Source organism: Zonotrichia albicollis, chromosome 9 (genome assembly GCF_047830755.1).
Source record: "Zonotrichia albicollis isolate bZonAlb1 chromosome 9, bZonAlb1.hap1, whole genome shotgun sequence".
Lineage (NCBI taxonomy): Eukaryota > Metazoa > Chordata > Aves > Passeriformes > Passerellidae > Zonotrichia > Zonotrichia albicollis.
The window spans coordinates 33,221,611-33,241,509 of NC_133827.1; the positions used below are offsets into that span (position 1 = coordinate 33,221,611).

The 19,899-nt window shown below is 43.4% G+C and overlaps 1 protein-coding gene across 3 annotated transcripts in view; it reads left to right on the forward strand.

The window, feature by feature from the left end:
* Positions 1 to 19,899, forward strand: part of DIS3L2 (DIS3 like 3'-5' exoribonuclease 2) — a 179,644-nt gene that overhangs the window by 97,318 nt on the left and 62,427 nt on the right. For all 3 annotated transcript variants that reach the window (XM_074547292.1, XM_074547291.1, XM_074547293.1), the window contains exons 12-13: positions 10,524 to 10,636; positions 17,498 to 17,605. In XM_074547292.1, the coding sequence (XP_074403393.1) occupies positions 10,524 to 10,636; positions 17,498 to 17,605 (221 nt within the window). The remainder of the gene's footprint in view (positions 1 to 10,523; positions 10,637 to 17,497; positions 17,606 to 19,899) is intronic.

The following is a 19,899-nucleotide window of genomic DNA, read 5'->3' on the forward strand; positions in this document are numbered from 1 at the left end:
TGCAGGACAGAGTTTCAGGAGAGTTTGTAAATGGAGTAAATATTTTTGTAAGTTTGTAAATACTTGCTTAAGATAAACACTGAAGAACAAACTAGTGTTGGATCAAAAATTACTTTTGAAATGAGTATGGATTTATTTACCAAAAATAATTGATGAAATTACTATGCTTCCTTCTTTGTAAGCTATTTAAGCTGAACAGACACCAGACCTGCAGAGAAAATGACAGAAACACATTGACGTATGATTCAAATGTTAAATGATCATAAACTGCAATTTGCTTAGGTTTACTGCAGGAGTCAAATATGGGTAAAATAAGATCTATCAGGAGCGGGATTGTGTGTAACATTTGGTCAAATTTTACTTCGGTATCAGACATAATTAGCTCGTCTCTCCTGTTACCTGCTGGTTAATCTGGGGATGTTTTGTTGTGTCACCAGGAGAGTGAAAAAGACATATTGCGGTGATTAGAAAGAGGTGCATGTTCTTTCTTCCTATTGAGGGCTTGTGGTTGCAGATTCATTGAAATATGCAGAATGCTCTCAGCTCTCTGCCAAATGCAGATCCCTGCTGTGCCCCACAGCAGGCTCCTGTGTAATGCTGGGAGCTGCAGTGTGTGCAGTGTATTTTGTCTCTTCTTTTGAGGTAACGTGGGGTTGTGTGAGGAAACACACATCACTTCCAATTTCCAAGTGCAGGGTTGAATGGAATCAGGGCTGAATTGAGTCAGCTTTTCTCCATCAAATATCTCTCTTGAAGTTGGTGGGACAACGTAATGACGTGGGGCTCCCCTCAGTTCCCCTGGGAATAGGGCAGGTTGCTCCAAACTGCTGGTGGCTGAAAGGGAAATAGACTGAGCCAAATCCCCAGACAAGTGCATTAAACTGGGTGTTAGGGTACTGGGGTGATTAAGGAAGTTTGGATTTAGTTAGAACATTGATTGCTAGAACATAATTTGTTAAAACTTGTTTTTTTTGCAAACTTGGTTTTTTTTTGCAAACCTAATATATTTGAAAGCTGCTTGTGAGAAGGTTGATTAAAAGCTTGGTTAAGCAAAATTGGGGCAGTGTTTGTGATTAGGAATCCACATATAAATATTTTATAAATATTTCATCCTTATCCCAAAAGTTGTTTGTGGCTTTTTTTTTTTTTTTTTTTTTTTACGGTATGCAAAGAAAGCCGTGTAGCAAAGAGACATGGGATTAAAACAAAATAAAAGATATATTGTGTGAGAAGGACTAAGGTAACAAAGACTGTGGCTGCAGAACATGCAAACAGATGTGCAAATACCAGTAGAATTACTCATAAAAGTGAGTTTACTTTTCTGCAGGGGGGAGAGATGCTCTGGGCAAAGCCGCCTTCGGATCATTTCAGTTCATGAATTCAGGACCTGGGACAATTCCCCAAAGATTTAGAGGCGCAGGATTTTGTGTCCTGGTGGATCTCACTGATATTTGTGGATAAAAACTTAAAAAAAGAAAATGTATGACTGTGTATTGAAGAGAAAAAAAAAAGAATGCCTTTGAGTAGACAGATAATGGAAAGAAGATCCAGAAGTTCTTGTGCAAACAGATCTAAAAGCATTTTGCCTACGATTTCCATTCATGAAAAAGAACTCCAAGGACCAGGAGAGTCTTTGGAGAAGAACCACAAATGATAGGGGATGACCAGACAAACCTAGAGAGAACAGGACTTTTCAGTGAATGTATCAAAAGAAAGACAGAAGCTATGTGGGGCAGATAAACTTTAGAACAGTACAAATAGCTGGCAGTACATTCCCACATGGTTATCTTCAGTCACATGTTCTGTTACATGTAGGCAGCAAAGGAGTTACTGCTGAATATTATCTTCATTATCAACTTTATGAAACGGCAGGATCCCTCGGAATCACTGGGTTATTGTTTTAACTTGTTATGTATTGCAGTGTAGGGTTTCAGAGCCCAAGAAACAGGAAAAACATGTTACACTGTAATTCATTACTGTATTTCTTGATGGTTGGCTATTATGCTGCATACACAGAAAGAGTAAAACCATGTGCAGATGGAAATGTTTTGGAAATCTTTCCAAAAATAAACAAAACAGCTGGATGGCTAAAATTGAAATCTCAGTGGCTTCATTCTATCTCCAAAGAAGTTGAAGAAATGTCAAGGCTGTTCTGTGGAAGTACATTGTATGTGTTTGGCCTAGCCCTGCATCCCAAGGTCTCTCTGAATGCCTGGAATGCTCACTCAGCCTTGGATTACTGAGTACAGTAGAGATATCACAGAAGGGACTGACCTGTCAGTAGAGAGAGGTTGGTCCCTCCCCACTCTAAACCTTCATTTCAGGAACAGGATGATATCCTACACCCAAAAATACATCTCAAAGCTGCTGGGTGTCACTTCCCATCTCTTTAAATTCAAAGACTGCTGATTTCCTGATAGAGCCTCTTAAATCAGTCTTGGAATACAAACAATTGATGATGTGAATGCCAGAAATTGTCCTTTTACCTTCATCATGTTGGCTGCAAACCTCTCTGCTGGGAGGGCTCAGGACAGTCTTCCTTGGTCACTCTTCCCCACCAGCAGAGATCGTTTTCTGAGCCAGGAACCTGAGTCATGGCAGCAGAGCCATTGCCTCTGTGTGCTGATGTCTTGACATCTTGTCCTGATGAAGGGTGGGAGATCCATCCTCCAAGTGTTGAATTTGAGTCTGCATGACAAAGATTGATGCTGGGTCTAAGTTTTAAGTAGTCAATTAGAGGATCTCCCAAATGTCACCATATAATTAGTGATGGCATTCAGTGGATAAATCTAATGTGTTTGGGGTTTGTAGCTTCTCTTAAGTTGCTCATTCCTTGAGTCTTGCAAAGAAATTGATACAATTTACCATCGTGGAACTTTTGGTTTTGGCACCTCACGTGGTCTGTTTAGCACTCATGCAGGCACAGAGGAAACCAGCTCTGCTGTGAACCTCTGCAGTGTAAGCAGGTGCCAGCACAGGAATGGGGACAAAACCTGCATGGCCAGAAGGTGGGACACAGGCACTGCTGGAACCACTGTGTCTGGTCTCTGTCTTCCAATGGACACATTTGATACATCAAAGGAATGTCACATTCCCTTTGTTTTCCATCATTATACTGTTAGTCCCCAATTGTTCTGTGCTCTTTCCTGATTTTTACTGTTGTATTACTTGTGCCCCACTTGTATCTGTATTTTCCTGCTCGTATCTTGCTCAGCAGTGTGAAAAAAATCCTTATTCAATGTGCTTATTCTGTTGGGTATCATTGCCTGTGTCCTTCAGTCTGCAATTAAATGTTTTATCTTGTACATGCTGTGTGAATTCTGTCCTGAGAATTTAGTGTTTTTCTCTCAGGAGAATTCCCTCCTTGTGTAAGTATCCAGCTTAATGGTGCAGTAGTAGTGCTCACACAGAAGGGCTCTTTCATTCTTCTCCAGAGTTATTGCATCAGGTTTTAAAGTAGTTTTCAGGGCAGGTGTAGGTAGTAGGTGCCTTCTGGGTGGCAGCATCTTCTGTCACAAGGTGATGAAGAGCTGATGTGGGTTTGCTCATCAAGCAGCTCGTTGTGTTACTCTGCCTGGTGTTGTGATACCATCCGTGAGGTCTGGAGCAGGTTGGCGTCTCCAGCTCACGGGAGGTTGGAAGTTGGGGAACACCACCAGCACAAAGATCTGCCCTGTGTTCCCGTGGGAGGATTGACCTTCCTGCTCTCCTGAGAGAGCCTCATGCTGACCAAGAGTCATCTCTGAGCATCCCCTTCAGATGTGTGTGGGGGGGTCACCTTCCCTGCAGGGGCTTGTGCTGGTCTGTGTGTAAAACTCAGGGCTCTGTAGTGCACAGTGCATGAAATGCCACCCTGTGAAGGTGTCCTGGCTTTGTTTTGAGGTATAAAATGTGGCTTTAAAATTATATAAAGTGGTTTTAGGACATTGCTGAATTTATTAGCTGCTGCAGACAAAAATTTTATGCAATTCACATGAAAGACCTGCTTCCAGAATTTAATTTAGTAATAGATATAGTCTCATAATTCTGAAACTGTTTTAAGGATTGCTGATGGCTTATGGAGAGCTCTATAAAATATTTCTGCTTTTCATCTTCACTTGTCTTTTGCTGCACTTAATGAACAGATGAGTTTTGTTTTGGACCTCACCTGGAGCCAGTCAGAAATTGGTTTGTACAATTGTAGTTGTCTCTGTAACATTCAGTTGATGCAAGGGACAATGTGGCCAAAGGTCAGAATAAAACAGTACCTTAAGAATCATGTTATTCTGGATTTTAGACTCAATGATGTCCAACACTGACCTTTTAACTTGAAGAAAAGAAGAAAGTAACAAATACCCTGTTATGGTTTGGTTTTGTGAAAAACAAATGTTTTTTTATTCTCTTAGAACTGCTAAAAGCATCACTTTGCAATGTCATCATTCCTGTCAGTAGTTTCTCAGATGCTTGTGGGAGTTGAGGAAGTGCCTAGATTTTCATTATGGGGAGAGTTCACATATAAAGATGTTTTTGGGTTTTTTCCCTCCCTTCTCTTGTGATCTCATGCTGTTTCTCAGTCTGGAGTAACTGGGGCCGATCTCTGTTCTGCTCATGTTGGGGATTTGGTCCATCTCCCAACTCCTGAGTTTGAGCAGTTAAATGAGAAAAGTCACAGCTTTTATTATCTTTACATCAGCCTAGCTCCTCAAGGAGAGGATGAAGGTTGAAGGTTTTAATTGTGATTTAAGGAGCAAAGCAAAAGCCCAGACCCAGCCAGCGCTCTGCAGCCTGATGCTGACACAGTGCATGTCCCACAGTGTGCCATGTGAATGTCAAGGGTCTGACCTTGGCCACCTCTCCAGGTGTTACAGACCCCAAAAAAGTGACCAAGCATAGTTCAAAGAAGAGTAGAAATTTCTTGAAACCTTGGCCAGGCTGTTCCTGATAGTCTAAGTCTCTCTGTCACTGGTAGGTGAAGTTGGTTGTTTCTGGGGGACATTTTTACACAAACCAGTGGCAGAGGGGTTTGATACCATGCAGCATTTTTTTGATTGTTACCCTTTAGAGATGTTTGTTATTTGTTTGGGCAGACAGTTTTTCAGTTTTGAAGTTGTTGCAACATTTACTAAGTGGATGGAAATGGATGGAGTTGCTGCTCTGTGCCCTGGGGACTTGTCCTGCTCTCAAGATACAGGATCTGTTCCTTTTGCCAGAGTCTTCTTGTGAGGTTATGTCAAGGAAGAGATCTTTAGAGAAGGAAAAAGCTGTTACTTGCCCAAAAAAGGGTGCAATTAGTTGCATTTCAGTTGGCTAAAGGGCCATCATGTGATAATTTTAAAAATTTGGTTTCTTGGTAAACAAGTTAATGGGTTTATGCTCAGTTGCACTGTGTCGTCAAAAAGCAGAATGGCTCTAGGGCACACAAGTAAAATTTAAGCACTTTCGTTGTTGTTTTAAAGTAAGTAAAACACACTGTTTGGTTTTTTGAACAACAACTTGGCTTCCTGTGGTGGAAAAGTAACCTCAGCTGAGAATTAAAGCCACCCACTTTTGTCTTCAGACTCCAGAGCAGACAAAAAACTTGCTCTTTCCACGGTTCCACTTTTATTTTTTATTAAACTCTTCTCCTTCACTTCACCATCTTACACTTTCTTTGCTTTCCCACTTGCTCTTCTCTCCTAATAATTTTTTTTTTTTCTCATTTTTTCTCTCTCTATCCCAAGATGTTCACTTCTATAACTCTTGAGCTGTATGTGTTCATACACATGCCAAAGAGAAGCAGAAATATTTGGGTCATGTCATTCATTTAAAGGTGTGTGTTAAAGGTCTGTGTTGGGCCCTTCCTGGTTCCAGCAGCTTCCCCAAGTCCTGGTGCCAATTTCTGCTTCAGTGCAGCTTACACTGGGTTTATGACCACCCCTTTATGGTGTGCAGCCCCTCTGGCTGTCCCCTCTGTCACCGTGACCCTCTGTGGCAGACACCGTCCTTCCCCTTGATGAAGACTCCTGATCTTCTGTAGCACTGCCAATAGCACCAAAATGTGCATTTAGGTTAAAGGCCTCATTTCTCTCTCTTTATGCAAGCTTTTCATACTTTTGCAAGGTGCTAAATATTGCTTAGCAGATAAGAGCAGCAGCATGAAACCCCCAGGGCTGTGGAATGGGAAAGAGCTGTAATTATTTGCTGCAAGAGTTTGGTCTAACCAGGGAACAGCTTGGGACTGCCTTGACCTGCTGGCAGCAAGTGGGGAGTTGGCTGTTTTGTGGATAGAGCAAACACTTTGCAACTTGCTTTGAACTCTTCTCTATCTCACTGAAAGGTGAAGACCGTGTGAGAAGCAGTGATATACCAAAAACCCTGGCATTTGATTTTAAGTTGACTTCACACATTTGCTCATGTTTGAGTTCCCTCCTGAGAAAGATGATGCTTGAAGGTGAGATGGAAATAAATGGGAGTGTGTCTGCATGGTAAAGAAATACTTTCTGATGTTTTATCCTTGAAGAGCTGTGTTTTTCAGTTATATGGCCCTAAAATTCACATATGCTAGGGTTCGAAGTGCAATTGCTTTGTCTCTGGATTTGTGCTATGACTGAGTAGGGTTGCTGAAGAGAGAGAGGAGGGATTTACTTCCAGTGTGTTCCCTCACATACTGTTCAAATGCATTCAACTCAACTTTCTAATTCCAGGGGCAAGTGCTTGATGTGCCCTGCTGGGTTGACAGTTCTTATGAAGCATTTACAGGCTGAAAATGCCTTTTCCTTCTCTTCCAGCTCCTTCTTACTAATCCCTTTTTGTTTATAATTTTTTCAATAAAGAAGGAAATAAGTTCTCTGAGCTGTTTTGTCATAGAGAATGAGATCATCAGCAGAAAAAAAAGAAACAGCCTGTTCTTTGTTCTTCTGCAAGGTGCCACTGCTCTCCTTTGATATTAGCATCATACTGACGCACAGGAGATTTTGGGGTGGGTTCAAGCAAGCCAGATCCTCAGCTCAAGGGGCTGAATCTTCTCCAAAACAACTGTGTGCCCATTGTGCTGGGAGAGACCTGCCTTTCATGACTCTGTCACTTGGTGAGATCCCAGAAGGGGATTCAGGCTTCCAGAGAGTTGGTGAGACACAGGTCCATTCTGTTCTGCCCTTCTCTCAGCCCTGTGATGGTAAATGGAAGGGAAATCGTCCTCTCAGCTTGTGGCTCACAGCTGTGTTGTTTGCAGTAAGGTGACAAGTCCTGTCCCTGTGGCACAGAGCATTGGCCCAAGGGGGTTTGGGTGGCCGAGTGCCCATCCCTTTCCCTTTCTGCTTGCAGATCTCAGGAGAGTTCCTCATTGCCAAGGGCCTCCTCGCTGGGTGTTGCAGTGCTGGGCTGTGATTTCAGACAATGCTCCTGTCTCCATCTCTGTGGCTGCAGAGAGGAGCTTACAGGGCTCAGCTGGTTAATAAAACATGCCTTGCTTGATTCTAAACTGCATTCCCTGTTGCTAAACATCTCCCAAGAGCAGCTTTGCAGTGGTAGAATTTGAATGGCACGACAGTTTTGCATCCACTTTCAGATGAAATGATTTTAAATTAAAGAGTCCCAGAGATCCTGAGTTAAAGAAGCCATCCAAGTGCCTTCAGCATTTTTCATTGCAATAGATGCTCCCTGCAGCTATTGCTTTAATAGCAGCATATGAAGTGTCTGGCTTAATCTTCTGTACATTTTTATGTAAATTCCTTTTAAAAACCCCTAACCTTATACTGGTAGTGTATACCTAGCATAAGGAGTTGTTGTGCAGCATTAAGTTCCCTGTTAAAGAATTTGGGATGAAAAAACCTGTAGTTTGTAAAAGTACTTGTTTCTCTAAGAAATTTAAGATATAAAAAGTCTGTCACAATAGAGAACTACATGGCAAGGTTTGTAGTTTCTCTTTGCTGGAAAAGTATATTTTTTTCAACAAAATGAAGGTCAAGTAGACCATGTGTAGTCACCTATGGTGTGTGGACCATGTGGTGTCGGCCCTCTACCCCTTTTCTCTGATCTCTTTGACAAGACTTTTTTACTCCATGGCTCCTGGTTAAATTTGCTTTCCCTTTCAGGCCACTTTTTCTCTTTCCTTGGGAAATAACATGAGACTTACAGTGTGAAATGTTCCTTTTGTGACTTTGTCATAAAAATTACTGACACTAGAAAAACAATTTGTGGACCTGGAATAGAATTCTAGTGAATAGTATTTCTCTATCCACAATGCTCTTTCCCTTTAATTAGCAAATAAACCAGGGAGAGAGCAGCAGGCAGGTATTTCTGTGCAGGCTTAGGCTGATATTTTGTCTAGCACATTCAAAAGCAATGATTTGAGAGAAATCAGATTGGATGATCACTGTGCTGTATCTTCAAGTTCTCTTGGTCTGAATATTTTGGGGGTGAGGGAGATAGGGTGATTCATACATGAGCAAGACAAACCCAAGAGCTGCCAGTTTGCATTATGTCAATGTATGTAAGAAAATATTTAGATAGAATTTCCATTAAAAGTTCAAAAGCAAGGGGCTCACTCTGACCCTGGCTTTTAGAAGCTCTGGTGGGAAACCTGAATGAAATTTAACTCTGCTCAGTGTGTTTTCGTTGGCTGACTCCATGTTTTATTATCTCATGCAATGAGATCTTTCTTGGTTTGTCGATTTTCTATCGAGGACAAAAAGTTCATGTATGTAACAGTGCACATATTGAATTAAAGTGCGATTAAAGGCATGATGTAATGACCCCCTCTTCTTTTCCTTTAGTCAATATTTGCCTGCAGGGTCAATACATTACAATATTGACTTCAAAGTATTCAATATTTTTTTACCTTCTGAGTGTGTTGGCTTCAAGCGTGTGTAATATTAAACTTGTTGGTTGAACTGTTGGTCTAAGACTTACTGCCTAAGTAGTTTCAGGCTTGGATGCCTAATCCATGTAGAGCAGCTTTCAAGGCATGTGATAATATCACAACACAGCTGTAGGCAGCTTTCTGAGGTGAACCATTTAATCTGCAGTCTTTGCTCCCAGCTTCCTGACAAGTGGTGGAATTTGTCCCTTGGTGTGTGATGGGATTATTGCCCTCTCTCCCTGCTGCCATCATATTTAGTCTCTGCAGGCCCTTCCAGTGGCTGGAGGTTATGTGGGCACATCTAAACCCCATCCCTCCTGCCTTCTGTGTGTGTTTCTGCTGCCTTTACATCTGTGCTCTGTCGATGCACAAAGGCTGTCAAAAGGCAAGGTTATGCTTTACGTGCTCACAGTGCTGTGCAAACATGGCTTAATGAGGTTAAATTGTTATGAAGTCAGGCAGCTCTGCAGGGTGGGCTGCTACTCATTTCCCCAAGTTCCCAGCTGGGCCACAGTGGGCTGGGTGTCTCCCACTAATAGGAGGCTGAACCCTCTCATGCTTCCTCTTCATCTGTTTCCACTCCTACTCTGCTGAAATCCTGTTCTGGTATCCATCAGAAGGGCACACAGGCACATGTACTGCTTAATGACAACAGCCACGAACCATTTATCCTTCAAAAACGTGACACTCGAGAGAAGGCCTTTGATAATGTTCTTTGCAAGGTGTATAAATAAACAGGATTGTCACCAGTGTGGAATCTTATTACTTTGTCTCTTAAAAAAAATTAAGGAAAGAAAAAATATTTATAGATACCAAGAGGTTAGTGAATTCCTTTAAAGAACCAAGTGTTATAATTAGGAACCCACTGCACTTAGAACTATTCTGCAAATAAGCACCTCAAATCCAGCCTAGTCCTTCCAGAGAAAACAAAGGTCAATAGGCTGCTTTGAGGATTAGCAAACCCGAATTTCTTGGACCCAGGTACTAATTACTTCCAAAGCTGAGGATGATCACTACTTCCAAATCCGAATTACTGCCAAAACCTCATGATAAACCTCAGTAGTACTCCTCTCCAGCCTAACTTTGCCTTAAGATGCTTTTAAACTGGACTCTAATTAAAGGATAAAAGGCCAAATCTGAAGGAAAGGCAGCGTAATGGTGGAAATATTCTTCTAGTGGAAAGCTGCACTTCTGCATAGCCTGATCCAAAGTAATTGGAGACTTCCCATGTCCCCAGCAGCAAACTGGGCTCAACCAGGTTGGTGCAGTTCTGGTAACCCAAAAGTATGTGGGACTGACTGCTCCATACCAGGGAAATAGGATCCTGCACTGCCTGTGTGCTTGTGAGGTGGGGTTCCATCTTTCTTTCATGTAAAGGGATGGGGGGGGACAGGGGTCACTATGACAAGCTCCTAACTGGAAAGATTTATCCACATGATTTTGAAGGCTTTTCACATTTCCTCTGCACTTGAGGATTTGCTTCTGTGTACATTCACTTGTAGGTTGTAGCCACCATGGTGGTGAATTTGAGACTGTCCTGAGAGACCAGGGTTTTCATCCCAGGTGGAAGAAGTGGAAAGAAGTATTGATTTTGTGAGATTTTGGCATAAAGCAAAAAGGTTGGGGGAGGGCGAGAGGAGTCAGGGTTAAATATGTAATCAGTTCATTTCTGCTCACAGCCTACTGACTTCTTGTGCAATTCCAGGGAACTTGGAAGTGGGAGTCCACATTGCAGATGTGAGCTACTTCGTACTGGAAGAGACAGCCCTGGATAAAGTAGCAAGTGAAAGGGCCACCAGTGTCTATCTGGTACAGAAGGTAAGACAACTTTTCCTTTGTCTGTCTGATGACTGTGCCTTCCATTTACCATAAATTCATTTTCAAGGTTCGTTTTCAGAAGCTCACAATCAAAATCTGGCTGTTATTGCAGGACACGTACAAAAATGAGTAAGTTGTTGGAAACACAGAAGCTGATATAGCTGCTCACTACCTTGGAGCTTATGGAGAGAGGCAGGGGTGGAGCAGCAGCTTGTGACCCTCTAACTTTGGTCAGTGCTGACCTGAGCCAAGCCTTACCCACCCAAGCTGGATCCTCTGCTTTGCTTTTGGGGGCTTCAGATTGGCAGATGTGGAGGATTTTGTCTTGCCTTTGGCCCAAGAGTCCAAATAATGCCTCAGAGAAATGGATTTGTATCAGAATAGGGTGTAAACACTCAAACAAACAAACATACATCTTGAGGTAAAACAAAAGGTTCACACTCTTACTTTATTTGGATCTCCCAAATGATGGAGGAATGGTGTTCCTTCATCATGCAGTGAAAGGATGCTTAAAATTATACTGATTTTAGCTTATCAGAATCAAATGTTAAGCTCAAGTTTGAAGTTGACTTCTAAGCTTTACAAATGAGCAGGTTCAGGTTTAACATTGTTGGAAAGGAAATATGTAGGCTTTGTCTGTGTCTGTCTCATTTTCAGTTGCATGTGAAGAAACACTTTGTGGCCCATCAGATACCACTGGCACTGTGCATGTAGGGAAGCTGGAAAACCTGGCTGTCAGTGTCCTGTGCAGGCTTGGGGCATGAGCTGCATGAAGAGGAGTGTTGAAGCAGTTTCATGGAGCAGAATTATCTGCCTATGCCCACACTCCCATTCAGTCAGGCTGAAGTCCTTGTCTCCACAGCCTCTTCTGGAACGACAGGACATCTTTTCTATAATAAATAAACATGCCCTACTTGGTACTCAGGATTAGGAGTGATTCTTCCTGTCCCTTCCCTTCCTGGATGTTTTCAGGGTTGTTATCTGGGGAGGTTTTTGTAATGATGCTTGTTTCAGTAGCTTCCTGTGTCCTCTCTTCACTTTCTGGATGATAAAATGATTTATGTTACACTAGTGGAATCAGACTAATGGTTTGCTATCAAGCTGTTACCTTTAGCAGCTGTTCCATAGCATTCTTTGGGTAGAAGCAGCAAGGCACAGCTTTGGGGGTCCTGGAAGTCTGGTGGGTTTCAGCTCCCTGTGGAACCACTGTGACAGCAATGCCAGAGTGTCCCTTCCAGGTCAGTGGCAGTGACACCAAAAGCACACAGTTGCTCTGTGCTGAGAGAGCTCAGTTCCTGTGCTTGCTGTTCTCCACAAGTGGGAAGCGATGGAATATTATATAGTGTATCTCCTGGAAACAGCAGTTCTGGCACCAGTCTTCCCAATCCTGCAGTCTCTCCAGTGATAAGGCCTTGGCTTCCCCCTCTGATGGATGACTCGATGGTGGGAGGTGTGGGCTGGCCTAGGGGGGATGTCACTGGGGGCAGCAAAGCTGTCCTCCAGGAGGATCCTGTGGCAGCATTTCCAAGTCAAAATTTGGTGGTTTGCGGCCGTGTGATTCTTTTAGTCAAGGAAGAAGGAAGATTTTTATAAAGAAAGGAGACATTTTTCATGAAAATCTAGTTGGATGCAAAGCAAATTGAATTTTCTTTCAAAGTGCCTTTTCCCTACAGCACTGCCAGTCCTGTGCAATGCCAGCATAAGTTACCTGCTGCTCCTAAACTTCAATTCATCTTCACCCACCATGGCCCAGCAGTCAGGATTGGTGTTTTAGCCACACTTCTGCCCTGCAGAAAACACATTTTAAAAATAACAAAACTAGGTTAGATGATGAAATTTTCAATATTTTAATTACAAGAGATGAAAAGGAGCAAGGGGATGGGCAAAGGAACACAGCCAGGCTGTCTGAAACAAGATGGTAGCATGATTCTTGTAGAAAATATGCTTTCCTTTGATGAAACTGTTTCCTAAGACAGCTGTGATTCTGCAAGAGGTTAGCACCCTGCTAATCCTCCAAAAGAAGTTAAATAAAGCCACATATTTAATTTTCCTGAATCAGAAGGGGAGTTATTGTGTAATTGCTAGTGGTCTATTTAATACAAGTCAAAAGTTTTTGAAATAAGAATGTATCAGGTTTTAAGAAGCAAGAAAACCTAAACAGTTTCCTCTTTTTTGGCACATCTCACAGTGTTATTTTAGGTGTGAAGCAGCTTGAGTGAGAGTTCAGCCATAAATCCCTATAATATTTTACTGGTCCTATTTTACACTGGAGATCAAAGATCAGAACTGTAAGCCTGTCTTCATGTTGAGTCCAAGGACTTCAAGACATTCACTTTTGACACCAGCAGGTTGTCAGGGTGTTGATATTTTGATAATTTCAGGCTGAGTAACAAAGAGTTGCTCGAACTCTGAATTCATGGAAGTGTTGATACAACTCCTGAGGAGAAATCTTGGCTCATAAATAAATTGCCTATTTCCTTTGAGTGACTTTCAGTGTACAAGCAAGAGATTTGCTGAGCCCACTCCACTGTTGAACTTCAGCATTCTCCTACCAGCTCTAGTGGAAACTCTTGGTTAATACAATCCCTCCCCATTGCATTGATTGTGGGAGAAGGATCACCTTGGGAGTCAGTGGTGGTCATAACCAACCAAGAATTAAGGGGCAGCCAAAGCAGGATGCCAGCAGAATGAAGTTTGAAGGGAGCAAAACTGCTCATGTAACTTTGTGAAGATAGGGGATTATGCTTGACCAGGGTTTGTTCCTTTCTCCCTTTGGTTGGCTGACCAATTTTGCCCTTCTATTCCTTGAAAAGCTGCTACAGTGAGTTCACTGATCAGAGCTGCTCTGGGCTAACCTGCTCTGAGCCTGGACAGTGAGTTAGTCCTGGCTGCAGCAGATGTTTCTGATTTTATAGGGAACAAGAACTTTTGTCATCTCAGTATGCGTGTGCTTTCTCCCTCCCCTGCCCAACTCCTTAGGAACGAGTCTGAGACTGGAAACTCACATTTGGTTTCTGGAAGCACTTTATTAGTTGAAGAGACAAAACAAAACAAACCCCAGGGCTCTCACAAGCAGGGGTTTGGATCTTCCCCTGCAGAGGAGCCAGCTGCTGAGCAGTGTGACCAGCCACGGCCACAGTGTTTTATAATTCCAGCATGATGGTGAGTAGGACCCCCCCAGCCCCAGAAGTGCCCTCTCTCACTGTGCTTTTCCAGGGTGCCATTGCTTTGGCTTTCTGGATGTGGGGCTGCCTGCAGGGAGAACCAGTAGCAGGCTGTCAGGCAGTGCTGGACAGCTGAGTCTCAAGGGTAGTGCTGAAAGATTTTGCATTTAGGACTTGGAAATAGGGAGAGAGAAATCCTCTGTCTGTGGTTTGATTTGAAATGCAGACCTGCCGCTGCCAGCATTGATATCAGCCTTCCACTCAAAGAAGTGCCCTTTCCAGTATCTCTTGGGCACTGCTGGGTTTGTGGGGAGAGATGATGTCTTTTATTAGCCTGAGTAATAGAGGGGGATTAAAACCAGACAAGCACTCACCACCCAAGCCCTGGTTTCTATGACATATTCATTAGAAAGGATTTCCTGGGGAGTGTAGCTCCTTTTTTACATTGTGAAATTTTTTTGCCTAGCCTTGCTGGGCCTCTCCAACTGCATTTCTAGATTCAGCTACATTTATAAACCCCTTATTCCAGGTTTATGACCCCTGTATAAGCCCAGGTGACTTGATTTCCATCTGCAGTAAAATCAGCCTGAATGGTGTGATCCCCAACATAGGCACATCCGTAGCAATTTGCCAAGGAAACCACTTCCCACTGGAGGTGCTACCCCTCAGCAGGATTTCACTGGCTGGATTCCTGTGTGCCCTGGCACTCCTCAGGACAGCTGGCAGCCACTGCTGCTCTTGGCAGACAGTCACAGGAAGGGCAGAGCATTAAAAAGGTGCCGGGCAACCTCTGGATTATTCAAGGCAATTCTACACAACTCTGGTATTTTGCAAATCTGGACATTAAAGATGTGCTTAGGGAAATCTCTCATCCCGTGTCTCTGTCAGAAAGAGATGGAGATAATCCTGTTGGCCAGAGTTCCTCTGGGCAGCCCCTGGGATTACTCCTGGAACATCTCGCTCTCTGAGTGTGACACAGTTGTGACATCTTTGTATGTTAAATGCTGGGCTTGCAATTCCTGGGAATCCTTTCAGGCTGTGACTGTATCATGTTAGGGAAAAAGGAAATGTGTATTTATAAGTTAAACTCCTGTGCCTTGTGACAGTGGGTTTTTATTCCATGTAGAGGGTGAATAGGAATCGTGATGTTAAAGCAGGAGGCAATCAGGCAAGACTGTTGTGGTGTTGGAAACAGGTTTCTTTTAATTCAGTAAGGTAGAATAAATTGAGATACCTTCAGTGCAAGGTCAGGTTATGTTATGTATGTGTTTGCTGAGCCCAGGAAAAGGTTGATTGCATTCTTATTCTCCCATGAGACTTCCTCCATGGCTTAGGTTAAGTTACTTCGCCTAAAGTTTCTCTCCTGTAAAACAAAGGTAACACAGGCTGATGCTTCCCTAACAGTAGATTTGTTACAGCTAATTGCTTGGTGAGTGTTTCATGCTGTAATTATGATCTGAGTTAAAGCTTTGCTTGTGTTTCACATCATTGAAAGCCCTTCCATTGAATTACAGTCTCTTGAATTGGATATTAATCCTGCTCAAGTACACTTAAAGCGAGCATGGGCTTTCATGTTCCACGCAGGCATTTTTCTAGCAAAATGGTATTGCTCCAGGAGATGGGAAGGGAAAGAGGATGTGCAAAAGCACACAAATATTCAGTAAGTGCAGACCATTATCAGATTATCAAAGCTGAGGAGAGAGAGAAAAGCAGCTTTTATAATTTGGGTGGGAAAGGGTATGGGAGCTTTTATTAAATTGCTAGCACTTTGTTCACTGTGACCTGAACTTCGGGGTCTTAGGGTGGTCATGGGTGATCTTGGGCAGGCAGGGATTTCCGAGAGTCTATAAAGCTATTTTCTCTCTTTTCTGCTATGTGTTGGCATCACTTACGCTGAATTTATACCCCTGTGGGTCCCTGCAGGCAGCATGGGCAGGCTCACGTACCAGGGCAGTGAGTTATGAATGTAGCAGCATTGTTAATGTTCTGCTCGCAACTGCAATAACAGAGTTGGCGGCTTTGTGTTGTGGGAAGCAGCTTATCACAGGCTGTGCCCTTGTGACCTGCCAGGAGAACCAGGGCTGCTGATTCATGGTGTGACTCCCTGAGAGCCCCAGACCAAACAGTTAACCTTTTGGCACTAGTGTGCACCGCAGTTAGAAGAGATTTATAGTCATTTTCTGGTGCCAAACCACAAATGTGATTAAACATTTTAAGTCTTTCCTTCAGAGCAAAAGGTAAGTGTAAAGTGTGGGCACCTGAAGAGAAAATGGGCACCTGACACTGTTTTTTCATACTGTTCTGAAGAACAGTGGTTCTCCTGCCTCCAGGTAGGAAAAGTTATCTGTGAAATCACTAAATAGGTGTCAGAGTTTGGAAGAGCTGGGATTTGTATGCCAGTCAGCTTCCTGCTGGTCCTGTATTTGCAAGCTGGCACACAGAGCAGTCAAAACGGAAACTAAATTAAATAGCTAAATTACTTTATGGCACACAAGTAGAGCATTTCTCTCTGTTTTTCTGAAAAGCACCATTCCATGTTGCCACTCAAAATAAACTAGAGGAGTAATGTAGTGGTTTTTTGAGGGCAATTATTGCTTCTTCACAAAGGTAAATAATGAGAAGGGAAGTCAGAAGTGGAACTCAAATAATGAGTTTTGCTTCATTAAGCAGCTGCTAAAGATTATCTTTAATACAGACTTCACTTAGGAAATAACTCAGGGATGGTGGAAATGGAGCTACTCAGGTTTGCTCTAGCATGAATATGCTCAAAAGCTTTTAGCTTTGTTGATGTAGTCAGGTGAGTAATTTGGAATTTGGTAATTCAACGTTCAGCAGCAGAAATGTTGATTAGTTGTAAAGAATTAGGGCATGGGTTAAAAAATCCTGCAGAAATTTATGCTGGCTGACATTTTGTTCAAATTTTGAGTATGATAAAGTAATTGTTCCCCATTTGCAAACAGCATGGTCAATAGTCATAACACGGGTACTTTTGTTTATCTCACCTGCATCTACAAGTTCCTGTCTGTGCTGTAAAGCATGATCCAATCTTGAAGCCAAGCAAGGCTCCTGTGTTGCATAGGAGAAGTTTCATTTATGCTCTGCAGAGAGCGGACTTGGATTTACTTCTTGGTTACATGGTTTTCAGTGGGAAAGCAAGAAACACAGTTCCCCAATCCAACCTCTCCATCTCCTGACTGCCAGGACCATGTTTCTTCAACATTAAATTTCCTGATGTGCCCTTCCTCATTCTTCCCAGTGGCAAAGAAGTGGAAAAGAGCAAACTTTGTGACCTTAAAAGTTGCAGTGTAAGTGTTTACATAACCAAGGATGCAGATCGCTCCAGGATGCTTACTCCATTCTTCAGAGGGGGGCAGGGGAATGATTCCCAGGTTGGAGACTTAAAACTGCCGCTGGTCTCATTGAGGGATGGGGCTGCTGTGGATATTGGTGGCCTTAGCCATGTCTGAAATCCTCTCATTTCAGAGGATTTGGTTTACTTCCTCATTCACTGCCAGCACACTGTCTGCCATGTGATACAGCTCTGGCATGGGTGATGCATCCCACATCTGTGATGTGGCCACTCCTGCCACAGAGAATGTGATGCTGACAGCTTAACATATTTTCTCTTCACCAGCTGCTCAGGGAAGCTTGTCCACACTAAAAGCTTGTGTCTCACCAAGGCTCTCTTCTCTTGCAGGTGATCCCAATGCTTCCCAGGCTGCTCTGTGAGGAGCTCTGCAGTCTCAATCCCATGCAAGACAGACTGACGTTCTCTGTGATTTGGAAATTGACTCCAGAAGGCAAGGTACCTTAGGCAGCAGGCAGTCATCCTGCTAATCAATCCTCCCTCGTGGCCAGCCCCTTCTCCTGTAATGGTAAAAATGTCATCCCTCAACACTCAGGTGGATAGCAAATGTGAACAGTACTGGAGGATGTAGGACTGTCCCTGTGTCTTGTCTTGCTGAAGACATACTGTGGAATTTCTAACTAAAATAATCTCTCAACATGGCTGGGAAAGGATGAACATTTGCATGAATCTCAGGAATGGAGAATGTCCTGCTCCTTGCCAGGTCACCCAGCCATGTAATGTCCTACCTCCAGCAGCAATTCAGAGCTGATGCTTTGGGTGGATGAGCTGTGCCCCTGACTCCAGGCCTGCCTGGAGCTCACAGCAGTTGTGCAGTGCGGCGGATGTGCCTCTGTGCCTCTCTGCTAAACAGGCTGTTTAATTCCTCTTCAGAGCTGCAAATTACATCAGTCCAAATAAAGCATGATAGCCCTTCAGCAAAGGCATGGCTCCATCCTCTCTGCATGTGTTATTTCCAGGGAGCAGTTGTGGAGCCTGTCTGTTGGTGCACTGAGCTGCCTTCATCTGCCTGCCACCACTCCCTAGGTCTCCATTTCTCTCCCTATTCCTTCCCACACTCTTTGTACCCTAAAATCTCCTCTTTGCTGATCACAGGGTCCCCTTACTAATCTCCCCTTACTAATCGGGGAGGGCTAAAGACTGGCAGTACCAGAACACACTTTAGTCTATGCAAAATACACTTTTTGTACTCAGAGATTTTTTTTAACCATTGTTGTTATATATACAAATCTTTCTGTAGACAGTATTTCTTGTGCCAATTTGGTAATTCTCCACAAAGATTCATCTCCCTATTATAGTCCCAGCTGCTCTAAAGGATGCTGAATCTATCTTTGTGCCTTAGCAAAATACAGTTGCAGTCCTGATTCTGTATTTCTGCAGTGAATCCCTGCTCTGGCACTGAAGTGGGTTGTGTTTGTCTGCAGTGAAAAGTGTTCACCTTCCTGTAGCAACAGCATGATTGCTCATGAGACCTTCTGAGAACAGCTACTAGGTAGATCTTTTATTGACTCTGAGTTGTCTTTGAACAGCTAAAAGTCAAGTCTTAATTAAAATAAGCTTTTAATTACATCTTGTCTCTTGTCCCATGCAATATATCCGTTGTGTTTCAAGCACTGCTCAGTCCAACCCTGTCTGACCAGTGAGAAATTAGAGGAGCTGTAGCATTCAGCTCAGAGAGCAGACTCTGGAAGTGGTCTGGGCTGTGGCCATGCTGTCCCTGGGAGAGCAGACTGCCTGTGGCCGTCTCAGCAAACTGGTTTCTCCTACAAGGCCTTTCAGGGTTACAGTCTTACTTGAGGTCACTTGATGTGGATGTCAGGTGAAGGCTGGAGAAGAATTTATTCTTTCCAAGAGGAAGAGTGGTTGTAGGGCTTTTGCCCAGGAGGGCATTCTTCTGAAAGCTGGTATTTCTAGATGTTAGTATGCCTGTGTCTCTGTGCAAGCAGGATCACATGCTCCCTGACACTCTGCTGGGTGAAAGGGGGGTGAGTCAAACGCCCCAACACAGCCCTTGAGCCTCAGCTGTTGGTGGAGAGCCCTGAGAGCACTGACAGTGAGGACAGGGTGCTGCTCAGGACTATGGGTTTTGCTCAAAAGCAGGCAGAACTGGGGAAACCTTATCATAGCTTTAGAAATCCTTTAGATGCTGGTGCTCTTTGTGGACTCTGGGTGCACCAGGTTTGCTGTGATGGGGGAAACTTTGCAGACTGATCTTGTGGGCTGGTCATTGTAATCTCTAGGTCCCAGCTCACAACCCCCAAATGTTGTTCCTCCACTGTGCCTTGCCCATCCCTCAGCCATGGTACATGGGCCAGCCCATGGGAGCTTGCCCATTCCTCTGGGGGGGTTTCCAAAGCAGCAGGGGCTGCTGACCTACTGGACATGCATCCCCCATCACCACAAGAAGCTGAGCTGCATTGCACAAATGCAGTAGAACACAGAGCAGGTGCTGCCACCACTCACCACTGTCACAACATTTCCAGTTTGGTGGGTTTTTTTTTTTTTCTGGTTTTGTTTGGGTTTTTTTATTTTTTCTTTCTCTTCCTTTCTTTCTCCACAGCACAGAAGAAGAGATACAGGGAATAACCATGAGCTGCACTTTACATTGCAAGATGCTACTTGCTGCATCTCTGCTATTAAAGCACTCTTGAAGTAGAAATAACCTTAAAAGCCCTGTGACTTTCAGAGCTCTGGGTTGCTGAGTTATACAGCACATCTGTGATGCATTAGGG